A 12,145-nucleotide genomic window follows, 5' to 3' on the forward strand; every position below is an offset into this window, starting at 1 on the left:
TGCAAACTTCTAGGAAGCATTCAAGTTCTGAAAATAACCACTGGGAGAGGGGGGAGGCCAAAAAAAAAAAAGGAAAAGAAAAAAAAAAGAACCACTGGGAGTACCTGAGGTGGGCACTGGGGATCCCCTGGATGCTGGGGAGGAGGAGGGAGAAAGAGGCCTTTCCACATGCTGTGGGTCCATAGCACTTGTCTGACTCATGTACTCAGAGCCTGAATCCAGCTCTGTTCTCATCACTGCCCCCTCCCCTCTGCCTGCATACGCTGGGGCCAGCAGGACTTCACCTCTAGATCAATGACATTCCTCTCTTCTCACCCCTGATTCAAAGCCCCTTTGGGAACCTGGGTGATTGATTTGAAAAGCTCCTGCCTATTCCCTCCCTCCCCCCAAATCTGACTTCCTTCCCAACCCTCACTTGCTAAAGGGTGTTAATTCTTTATTTTTCCTGCCAGGATATTGATGATGGTGCTAATGATAATAATGATGGTAACATTTATGAAGCACTTTCCATATGCCAAGCATGTGTCTAAGTGCTTTACATGTATTATCCCCTTTAACCTACCATGACCCTACCAAGTGTATTTTGTTGTTGTTTTGTTTTTTAAGGAGTCTCTATACCCAACATGGGGCTCTAACTTGCGACCTCGAGATCAAGAGTCATATGCTCCACCGACTGAGCCAGCCAGTGCCCCAACCCTGTGAAATTTTTTCTTTTTTTTTAAGAGTTATTTATTTCAGGGGCACCTGGGTGGCTCAGATGGTTAAGCATCTGCCTTCGGCTCAGGTCATGATCCCAGGGTCCTGGGATCGAGTCCCACGTTGGGCTCCTTGCTCGGCGGGAAGCCTGCTTCTCCCTCTCCTTCTACTGCTCCCCCTGCTTGTGCTCTCTCGCTCTCTCTGTCAAATAAATAAATAAAATCTTTAAAAAAAAAAAGAGTTATTTATTTCAGAGAGAGAGAGAGAGAGTGTGAGCAGAGGGAGAAGAGGGAGAGGAAGAGACTCTCAAGCGGGCTGCAGAGCCCGATGCAGCCTTGATCTCACCAGCCCGAGATCATGACCTGAGCCGAAACCAAGAGTCAGATGCTTAACCAATTGAGCCACCCAGGTGCCCAACCCTATGAAGTTTTTAATCCCATTTTACAGATGAGGAAACTGAGACACAGGTTAAGTAATTGGCCCAAGGTCATGCACTGTCAGCGCAGGAACCACCATTCCAGCCCAGGCAGGCAGACCCGAGTCTAACCAGTCTGGATCCAAGGGGTGCTGCTTTCCCACAGAGGTGCAGAACCGAAGGGAAGGGGGGCCTGGGCAGTGAGCAAGCACAGTGACTGTGTTCCCGGTGCTGCCTGGCCAGGGCCCCCTGTGAAGTCTTCTTCTTCTCTCTTCCTACAGAGGTTCCCCAGTTCAGCCCCTCTCTGATATCAGAGAAAATCCTGCTTCGGCTGCTCAAGTACCCAGATGTCATTCAGGAACTCAAGTTTGACGAGCACAACAAATACTACATCCGCCATTACCTGTACACCCGAAATAAGCCGGCCGACTACTTCATCCTCATCCTGCAGGTGAGCAGCCTGCTCCATGCCTGTCCTCCTGTGCCCACTCTGCCCTCTTCACCTGCTGAGATGGCTGGGGGACACAGGCCTTTCCTGCATGTGGCCTGCCCCTGAGCCTCTGCTCCCCTTTGCCCGTCCTCTTCCTGAGAGGCCACCCTGGAGCCTCCAGGTCAGGGCCCCTGAGCTCGTCAGGGCTCTGGAACCAACTCTTCCTCGCCCTCACTTCTCCCTCTTGCCTCGTCCTTTTTTCCCTCAGTTGAGCTTTCTTTCTCAGCCTGTTTGTCACCCTGACCCTATGTTCTTCCAGGGGAAGGTGGAGGTGGAGGCCGGGAAGGAGAACATGAAGTTTGAGACAGGCGCCTTCTCCTACTACGGGACCATGGCCCTGTCCTCGCCCACCTCTGGTGAGTCACTGGGCTGCCTCCGTGCTGCCCTCCAGCATACCTGGTTGGGGGGGACCATGGGGAGTAAGGACGTGTCGGGGAGCCCCGGAAAGCTGACGGCATGTGGTTGTGATAGGAAGCAAGAAGCCCTGACTGGCCTTGGAGCAGGGAGGATGTACGACAGCAGACTGGGCCAGCTGGTCTAGTAGCCGTAGCAGCGGGAAGAATGAGAGAAGGCAGGTGGACAGAGGCTACAGGGTCTTGCTCACGGAGACGGGGGCAGGGGAATTGGGGTGGGGAGTGAGGGCGTCCAGGGTGTCCATGGCCAGGAGTCAGGCCAGGGCCTGTTTACCAGGCAGGGTGCAGATGGGCTTGGCTTTTCAGGGGGCTTAGCTACTGCCTTTTGGTTAAGGGCTGGTTCTGATGGCATAAAGGGACTTGGGGCAAAGAGGGGACTGGACACACCCTCCAAGAGAGGTTGTGGGAAGTCTAGGGAAGGGCCGCTCTGGTCACTGTGGTGCTTTCTGCTTCTCTAGTCCTGGGTGGCTCAGGCTCCCGTTGCCAGGGGGCTTTGTGGCCGGAGTGGGCACCAGATCAGCTCCTTGCTAGTTGCATGGCCCCTTTGAGCCTTGAGTGGGGCCCCGGGTTGCTGCAGGCTGGAAAGTGAAAGTCCACTTAGTGGCTGGAGGATGGGCCACACACTGACGTGTGTGTGTGGCTCGTGGAGAGCCTCTGTGCTATGCCTGTTTCTGTCCTTTGACAAAGAGGACCCTGTGTGCAGGGGGCCAGGGCACCCCTGTATACTGATACAGCTCAGCTTATCCCCTGGCGTGACACAGCTCTGCCCCTCTCCCAGCAGGAGCAGGCTCCAGGAAGGAAGCAGTGGGGAGACAAGGCTCCAGAGCTGGGTTTTGGCGGAGGGGGCCCCTGCTTGGATGCCTTGGACCTAGGGAGGACTTCTCGGCCCCTCCCAAGAGCACCTCTCGCCAGCCAGCCAGGGGAAATCTTGTCTAGAAGGGCACACGGTCATGGGACATTTCTTCCAGGCACTTTTTCTCTGCAGCGATGCCTCAGAAGCTTGGGCCAGGGTCCTTGGCTCTGTCCTTTGAGTGGAGGCACTCAGGTCCCACTTGAAGTGGCCAGAAGGGAGAGATGACTTCGGAGGGCGGGGGGGCTGTGGCTTCACTGTGGGAGCCTCTGCCCCTCTTTGAGCAGGGCTCATTGGTGTGCTCCCTCCCCATCAGAGCCATGTCTTTCCATTGTGCCCCCTCTCTGCCCAAGGGAGACTGGCCCCCAGCAGGTCTGCTTCTCCATCCTGTTCCTGTGGCTCCATGTTCTGCCGCCTCACCTTACCCATCGCTGACCTTTTCCTCTTTTGCTCCAGTGCCTTCAACCCAGGTCGGGTGTCCGCCTGGCAAGCGGAACTCCCTGCTCTCCTGGCTCTCAGGTAACACGGCATGGCTGGAGAAGTTTGCACTGCCACCTATCGCCTGAGCCCACATACCACAGCTCTATTAACCTCACCCAGCAGCCACTGGGGCTCCCCCCTCGCATCTCGGGCCATTCCACCTGTTCACACTTGTGGGCCAGCCTGATTTGCACCGGCTCTGCTTGGCCTCAGGCCCAGTTACTGGGTGGCTTTGCCCTGGTCCTGGAAGGGCCTCTCCAAAGGTCCTCAGTCCTTGAGAAGACACAGACACACGTGCACATGCGTGCGCGCACACCAACACACAGCTAGAGTGGGAAGGGAGGGTTGCTTCTGGCCAGGCCGAGTGAGCCCAGCTGTTCCGCACCCCCCTGATCAAGGCCACTCACAAATATCAGAATGCGTTGTCATCTCATCAGCTTTCTCTAAAAAACTTTCCTCCTTTCTTCACAGGCTTTGCTCTTCATTCTGTTGCTGCTGGTGTCTGCCTGCCAGGGGGAGGCAGCCGCCGGGCATCAGAAGTGCGGCCCCGGGCAGACGGCCCCGTGTGAATGCTGTCTCTGCACTTGGCTAGCTAAAATGCTTCCGGGAGCTGACTTCCTCTCAGTCTTTCGTTCCCTCTTGTGTAATGGGAACAATAGATGTGCCCACTTCTTAGAATTGTCAGGAGCAGGGAGAGCCTGGGTATGAAATGTTCGGGTAGAGCTCAGTTTTTATTTCTGTTTTTCTCTCGATTACAACTAAACTGTGACATTCCAGTCAGAAAGTATTGACGAAAAGGCCCAATGCCACATGCTGTTTCTAGCCTTTGATACGTCACACTCCTGAGCCTTAGCCCAGGATTGCTGGTAACTGTGTTGGTTGACTCCATTCATGGGACTCCCGTCCCACTTAATGGAGGCGGCAGGGGGTAGCAAAAGGTGCTGGTCTCCCCATCAGAATTCTGGCCTGGCCTGGTGAGCCCTGAGGAGGTTAAGTGCATTTATAAGTGCCTTTGAGCTCCAGTCTCGGTGTGTAACTTAAAGAAGCTCCTGGGGCCCCAACAGTCCTAAACACCTATCACCAGAGTCCATCATTTCCCATTTTATATTCGTAGAGCTGGCTTTTTTTCTCCCTCTCCACTGTACCAAAGCACACTTTTCTCTTGATTCTCTTTAAAAAAAAAAAAAAAAAAAAAAAGGTAAAAAGGTGACTTAGAAGTCACTCGTCCCTTTCAAACAGCCAGCTTTTGGTTGTGATAGGAAGTGGGAAGCTGCTAACGGCCTTTGAGTGTGACATCTGTGGACCATGTTGGTCTTCCTTGGCCAACACCTCAGCCCCCTTCTCTCTTCTGCGCTTGCTCTTGTTTCATACTGGCCAGGAGTTAATGCATCCATGGCTTGGATCCTGCTGTTTTTACCTAATACAGGAGCAGAGATGCTTTTCCATCAGCTTTCTTGTTGGAGCCACACAGTGTTCCCCCAAGCACACGTGCCTTCATTTGATATCCCCCCTTATGGACAGTCTTGGGGTCTGTGTTCTAAATAACACCATGATGTAAACCTCTTTATGAAAAAACTTTATCTGTGTTTAAGATTGTGTCCATAGGATATCCTTTCAGAAATAGAATTACCAAGTCATTTTTTACACATTTATTATTCTGTTTTATTTTTATTTTATTTTTTAAGGTTTAAATTAATTAATTAATTAATATTTTTTTGAGAGAGCAAGTGAGCGAGCGCAGGGGAGGGGCGGAGGGGCAGAGGGAGAGGGGGAGAGAGAATCTTGAGCAGGCTCCATATCCATTGTGGAGCGCAACGCTGGGCTCGATCTCATGACCCTGAGATCATGATCTGAGCCGAAATCACGAGTCAGATGCTTAACCAACTGAGCCACCAGGGCGCCCCGGATTTTATTTTTAAGTAATCTCCACACCCAGTGTGGGGCTCAAACTCACAACCTGGAGATCAAGAGTCACACGCTCCACAGCCTTAGCCAACCAGGCTCCCCTCATTGTTCTGTTTCAATCATAAAAGCAATATAGCTTATTTAGAAAATTGAGAAAAGGGAAAAAAGTCTTAAGAAAATTAAGAAGTATTGGGGTGCCTGGGTGGCGGAGTTGGTTAAGTGACCAACTCTTGGTTTCAGCTCAGGTCATGATCTCAGAGTCCTGGGATCAAGGTCTGCGTTGGGCTCTGCGCTCAGTGTGAGTCTGCTTGAGATTCTCTCCCTCTGCTCCTCCTGCTAGCGATGTCTCTCTCTCCATCTAAAATAAATAAATAAAACTTAAAAAAAAATAAAACTTAAAATAAATAAATAAAACTTAAAAAAAAAAAATTAAGAAGTATCATAATTTCATTATTCAGAAACAAAGGTTTCGTCTTTTGGTGTATTTCTTTTTAGGGCCTCTATTTTTAAAAGGCCATGTCACTAATTTGTGTTGTTTCTAAATTCAATTTCTGGAGTGTTAATAAGCATTAATTAAAAGCATTCCATCATCTTCCAAATGATTAATGTGAAATATTAGGTAATAGCCATAGTATTTGTGTTTCTTTTCTAGAACTTAATCAAAGGTGTTACTTGAGTTAGGATAAGTGACACACACATGATCCTCTTAATGATTGTACACTGCCCAATAATAGACTATCCAGACTATATTTTCCTAGTTTTAGGAAGGAAACTCAAACACAGGGTATTACTCAGTTCAGTCTCAGTTAAAGCTGTATTGGTCACTCAGTCACCCAGATTCATTATGTTAGCTCTCTTCGGAGATGTTTGTTAAAATAGCTAACTTAGTAGTTAGTTAGTAACTTAGTGCTCAACTAAGTAAATAAGCTTAGTCCACTTCCTGTTTGCTTAAAAGAAGCCAGCATGCCTTCACAATTAACTTCTTGTGTATTTCATTGTTTTCTAAGTGTTCTCAAAAATAAGAGCTAATGATGCACAGTATGTGTACAGTTCCTTTCTGAAAATAAGGAGTCTGCTCCTTCCTCATTTGCGGTTGAGTCATCCCCTATTCCTGACAAGGGGCTGCAGGAGGCCTTGTTGCCCCTGGGGGAGGAGGCGCCTCCACCACCACCCCAGGCTTTGCCTCAGGGCAGGGGGACTTGGACCAGGCTGGAGGAGACGGCGGTGTGGGAGGCCTGGAGCTCTGGGAGCACGAGGCTCCTGGGAGAGGGACCTGCTGCCCCTGTCCCCCTTGTCAGACTCACGGAGGGGGGCAGCAGACACACGTGGGCAGGTCTGTTCCACATAGAACGGGTCTTGTGCAGAACACACTTTTGACCTCTTGAAAGCAAGTTAAGATGTGAAAAGGGCGTCATGTTGAGAGGTCTGTGTGGATGCGTCGTGAGAGGATACAAGCTGTACGTTCTTCCTTTTAATGTAATTGACACGTATGCAGCATCTGTCCCTGGATAACAAGCTGCTGTGGAGACAGGGACAGTGCCTGGTCTCCTGTGGAGGGGTAATCACTGTGTTGCCCTTGACTGATGACTTGTTGGGGACATGAGGGCTTCTGTAGACATAAATTTTGTGTTTTTGGTTTTTGTTTTCTGCTTTGGTAGGCTTGTTAATACTGCACAACACCTCTAAACAAACTAACTCATTTGCTTTGATGAGGTCAGACCTTCTGCAGTTGGAGCTTGTTTGTCCTTAAGAACTGTTCCATTCCGGTGGGGGCCCCGCTCCCACGTGTCCACGGGACAGGTTAGACAAGAGGCTGTGAGGGGCACCGGGGGCTCCTGGCCTGACCGTGTGTCTCTCCCCACAGACCACTCCCCATCCCACCCCGCCACCCTCAGCCGCTCGGCCTCCCTTAGTTACCCGGACCGCACGGATCTCGCAAGCACAGCCACCTTGGCAAGCAGCACCAACCAGTTTGGCAGCTCCATCCTGGGCCAGTACATCTCCGACTTCAGTGTCCGGGCGCTCATGGACCTCCAGTACATTAAGGTGGGTGCTTCCTGCGTCTCTCCCTCTGGGCAGCTGTCTTCCTCGTCCTGGGCATTTGGATCACTCTGCCTCAGGAATCAGCAGCTTCTTTCTTTTTCATCCACCACACACAGCACAGAGGGCCCGGACCCGAGATGTGTGTCCTCCTTATTCGTGCTCCTCACTCTCTCCAGCTGGTTAAGTCCTCTCTTCTGGACCCCCAGCCCCAACCCTGGCTAGCACTGTTTCCCTGGGTCTTGGAAGGTTTGCCTCTCAGTCCCGACTCTCTGTGAACCTCATCCCTTCCTCCTGCAGATCACTCGGCAACAGTACCAGAATGGGCTCCTGGCCTCACGCATGGAGAACTGCCCTCAGTTTCCCCTGGATGGCTGCACCATCTGCACGGAGAACTTAGCCGGGAAGTCCGAGCTGCCCGTGGTAGATGAGACCACAACTCTTCTCAATGAGCGCAACTCTTTGCTGCACAAAGCTTCCCATGAGAGTGCCATCTGACAGGAGGGCCCGGGGTCCCCCGCCACCCCCGCGGGGGTCTCCCCAGTGGGCCCACATGACGATAGGGAGCCTTTTAGGCCAGAAGGGGTACAGATAGCCTGTCTAACTGAGCAGCCAGATGGCCCCCAGAGTGTGGGGAGTTTTGGCCTCTGACAGGGACCTCTGAATAGCTCCAAATTAGCAGCTGCCCAGCCCTGGACTGGCAGGGCAGTGGGCCAGCTACCATGAGCAAGGCTGTTTTTTACTGAGAGAATTTCTGAACTAGGCTCACTGCTCCTCTTTTTAAATATTGTTTGGAGAAAGGAATGGGGAAGGGAAGACAGGGTTAAGGAACTTTATTTAAAACAACAAAAAAAAGTTTTTTCCACAAAAACTTTTAATGAAAAGGGGTAGAGTTTCTCACCCCGGGAAGCAATAGCCATAATCTGCTCCCAGCCATGACCTTCTGGCTTATGTCCCTGATTCAGGGAGCCCACTCCTCCTCTTCCTCCTCCTCCTCCTCGTCCTCCTCCAGAGATGGTATCCCAGAGGCCCGCTGGAGGAAGGTTTTCTCTTGGGAGGAAGACAGTTCCTTCCAGGAAGCAAAGAACCAAATAGCGCTGAGAACAACTGCCTGGACACATGCACTGAGGCTTGTCTGACGTCGCTGAGGCCGAGGGATTCTGGGTAACTGTGATGAGGGACATGGTACTCCCAGCTACAGAGAGGAGCACACCTACTCCTGTCAACCGCTGGATCCTGGAATTTCCTAGGACTCCGCTGATGGGCTCTCCTGGTGAGTTGGGCTAGGCTGAGGACTCTCACCCTTGTCTCTACTGGTTTGACTCAGAGTGTTAAGCAGGGTCTGACACTTTTAAGGTTGCTTACCCCTGCTCCCCAGGCCCTGCCCTTACTTTTACCAAAGGTTTCCCCTTAGGTGGGAGAACATCTACATTACGGGTGACTTGTCTGAGATACTCCTTTCAGTTCCAGGAGGGAATCCGGTCACGGGCATCTGTGTTGGTAGCAATTAAGATCATCCCCTTTCCCACCCCGCAGTGAAAGTCAAGTGTCAGTCACTGACCCATGAAGCCCCTCTTTCCAGACTCCCTACTTCTCATCCCAAAGCCCACTGCCTCTTGGGGATTGAGGACAGCAGGACACATAGGAAGCCAACCTAAGCAGGTTCTTCATGCCCTTTCCTCTGTGGCTGAGGCTTACCCAACCTTGTTCACACGCCTAAAAAACCCAGGAAAGGATGTTTCCACCTAAAAGGCACACAACTGGCAGCCCTGTTTCCCCCATCTTTGTAATCCTAGCCTGAGCTGTCATCCTGGCCTTTGCTGAAGCTAGTGGTACTGGATCCTGAGAGCTCCCCCGCCCCCCACGTGAAATTCTGCCCCAGTGCCTTTTCCCTGGGGCTGAATGAGGCCCTGCTACAGAGCCCCAGGCTTGCCACTGTTGGGGACGCTGTGGGACGAAGGTCCATGTTGGCCCTTTTGTCGGGTGGAAAGGTTGCTGGGGGCCCAAGATCAGGTAGGGGAGACTCTGTACACCTTCCACCTAAGTAGTAGTTATTGACCCTTTCCTCAGCCAGTGACTTCTGTCACCCCAAGTGCTCTGTTCTTCAGGCGCCTGGAGAATCCTAGCTTTTGGGACCAGGAAGTGTCTGCACCAAGTATACTTGCCCCTGGCCGGTTCTGAAGTCTCCCCTAGTCACAGAATTTATTCCTCGAAGTCTGGAGAGAAGGTGGGGACACCCATGGGTTCTCAGTCATGAGGAAAAAAACCCGCCAGACCTTTATTCCCTGTGGGGGGAAACCCCTCAGTTTTCTACAGGAGCAGCTTGCTTTCCGAGTCCACATGGGAGCTTGCAAAGCTGTGTTCCTGAGAGACCTGAGTGCCGGGTGGGGCAAACCACATTGGCCTGAACCAAGTGAGTGTGTGAAGTAAGAGGAGCAGGTGCACACACTTCCACAGCTACCTCTTTGCACACACGGTTACCACCAACAGATGGTCCTCCCTTTCCCCACTTATAATCACTTCTTGCAGAGGGTCATAATTATCTCCAAATATTACTGGTCCGATGACTTCCTCCTCCCAGTGCAATTTTTCACTTCCTATTCCAACCTCTGGTTCCTGGGCCGAGCCGTACCCTGGAACTGGTGCACCCCTGCGTATCTTCCCATGTAAGGGAGACTGTCGCAAATGGCCTCCAAATGAGTAGGCAAGTCACAGCCACCGTAGCGAATAACTCGTATTTATTTTGCATAAGATTTTAATTTGTATATTTTTGTGATTTATTTTGGCATTGTTATGAGTTTGACTCTCGGGGAGTTTTGTTGTTATGACTCTTGTGTCTTTTGTCACAAGACAATGATAATATTTGCTAAACAATATATGGAATTTATTTTTGATTGGTAATAAAAAATGAAATAGGAAGTCTTGGTGAGTGTACAATTTGCCTGTTTGAATTCTGTCAGTATTCAGTACCTGTCGTAGAGATGGTGGCTGTGGTTGGCTGTCACCTATGACAGGGCAAGGGGCAAGTATTCTGGGACTGTTTTAACAGTAAAAAGGAAGCAGAAATGAAATTTACAAAATATATATAATCAAGGCTGTTGTCCCAGGAGCTAGAGAGTAGCAGCTGCTGTGAGATGGATGGGGCAAGTGTGCTCAGCTGCCACACTTAGGAATTTGTAAAAATGGACACCATAGTCTTCTGCCTGCAGGTACCAGACGGGGCAGTTAGAGGGGACAGATAGCCTCTCCTCTCCCCCCTGGGGGCTGAAGGAGAAAGGAGCCTGATCCAACAGGATGATCGCCTTGCTTCATAACATGCAGCTGCCTCTTTGTCCTTGCTCATGAGCTGGTGGTGGTCTCAAAATTGGACAGCTCAACCTCTGAAGAGCCTACCTGAGAGTCACCTCACTGCGTCCACTCCTGAGGTTTCTGTGTGCGGACTCGTGCAGTGCCCATAGGTACTGTGGCTACGGTGTGTAACGGAGTGTGCTGGGGCCAGGGGCCCAAGCAAGCCAGGCTTACCAAAGCAGACAAATTGGGGCTAATGTTTAAAAAAAGGGATGCACTTAGGGAGAAAAAAGGACATTGTAGATAAAATAACAGATGCAAAAGCAGGTGGACACGAGAATAAATTTCATCTGACTGTATGTTCCACACATGGGTAAGCCCCTGCTACATGCCAGGTGCCGTCAACCCCTCAGTGAGTGTAGTGAGGAAGAGTCTCTGAGGGAGACAGTCACACCATGACCTTTTGATTTTCTTTCTCCTCCACATGGAACACTTCTCTCAAGTTTTCGTGAGGCTCACCCCCTCACTTCATCTAAGCTTCCATTCAAATGTCACCTCCTTGGAGAAGACTTCCCTGGTCAGCGCATCTAAAACAGCATGGCCCCAATCCCTCTATCCATTTCCTTATCTTGCTTTGTTTTTCTCCATAGCGCTTATTGCCAGATATTAAAATGAGGATTTGTATATTGTCTGTTGTTCCCACGCTAGAACCTAAGCTCTGGCAGGGCAGGGCCTTTCTCATTCCTGCATAGTCCCAGCACTAGAATGGTACCTGGTACATTGCAGGAAATACTTGTTGAATGAATGAATGAACGGGTCTTAAAAGAAGGTGAATACTGGATGCTATTAGGGAAGAGCACATAGCTCCCATAACCTTGACCCAACCTAGTCAAGATGGTCGAGGAAGACCAGCTGGAGTAAGTGACACTTGCAGACTTGAGAAATAAGCAAAAATTAGCCAGTGAAGTCACAATAGTTATGAGTTTAAAACTCAAGAATAAGTATTTAGGTGAAACATGGAAATGTCTTGAACCAAATGAGCAGTAAGGAAAATCTCCAAGGGAGGGTCAATGAGGGACCTGAAGGTCAAGTGGCATGTGTCTCCATTGACGCAATGACAACCCAGGGGATGGGGTTAAAGAATGGTGCAGAGCCAATGAAGAAAGAAGCTGGAGAAGTACTGTTGAGGCCTCTATTGTTAACAGAAAATCACTCCTTGAGCAGCTTTGCCCTACTGGATTCTTTCTGTCTTTGGGTATCCACAGTTTAAATGACCATTTGTGTTTCCAAGTGCGATCCAGTTGTCCTACCCGAAGATTTTCTCCAAAATATGGATTACTGGTTGTTTTCCAAGGGCACCTGAGACCAGATCCATACGGAGTTTTTCCTGTCTTTGCTCTGGAACTGTTCTTTGCTAATTAATAACTTTTCCAGGCATATAACTTTCAAGGATGTCATCCATTCTATTTCAATGTCAGCATTTTATCTGGACTTGGAGACAGAAGAGTGAACTAAAGGGGCTGAATCCATAGTTTTTTTTTTTCTTCAAAGGAGGCATGCTGATCCAG

At 50.3% G+C, this 12,145-nt stretch overlaps 1 protein-coding gene across 2 annotated transcripts in view; it reads left to right on the plus strand.

Annotated features, from left to right (window-relative positions):
• The window catches only part of CNNM4 (cyclin and CBS domain divalent metal cation transport mediator 4), a 36,736-nt gene extending 26,532 nt beyond the window's left edge, over positions 1-10,204 (plus strand). Inside the window, exons 4-7 of one of the 2 annotated variants that reach the window (XM_032397310.1) lie at positions 1,393-1,562; positions 1,861-1,957; positions 7,114-7,295; positions 7,590-10,204. In XM_032397310.1, coding sequence (XP_032253201.1) covers positions 1,393-1,562; positions 1,861-1,957; positions 7,114-7,295; positions 7,590-7,787 — 647 coding nt within the window. In that variant the 3' untranslated portion in view covers positions 7,788-10,204. Of the gene's footprint in view, positions 1-1,392; positions 1,563-1,860; positions 1,958-3,320; positions 3,384-3,815; positions 4,492-7,113; positions 7,296-7,589 lie in introns of those variants that run through there. The other variant, XM_032397311.1, reaches the window with a different exon arrangement.
• The last annotated feature ends 1,941 nt before the right edge of the window (positions 10,205-12,145 follow it).

The sequence above is a fragment of the Phoca vitulina genome, unplaced genomic scaffold, assembly GCF_004348235.1.
Source record: "Phoca vitulina isolate PV1807 unplaced genomic scaffold, GSC_HSeal_1.0 scaffold98, whole genome shotgun sequence".
NCBI classification, from domain to species: Eukaryota; Metazoa; Chordata; class Mammalia; order Carnivora; family Phocidae; genus Phoca; species Phoca vitulina.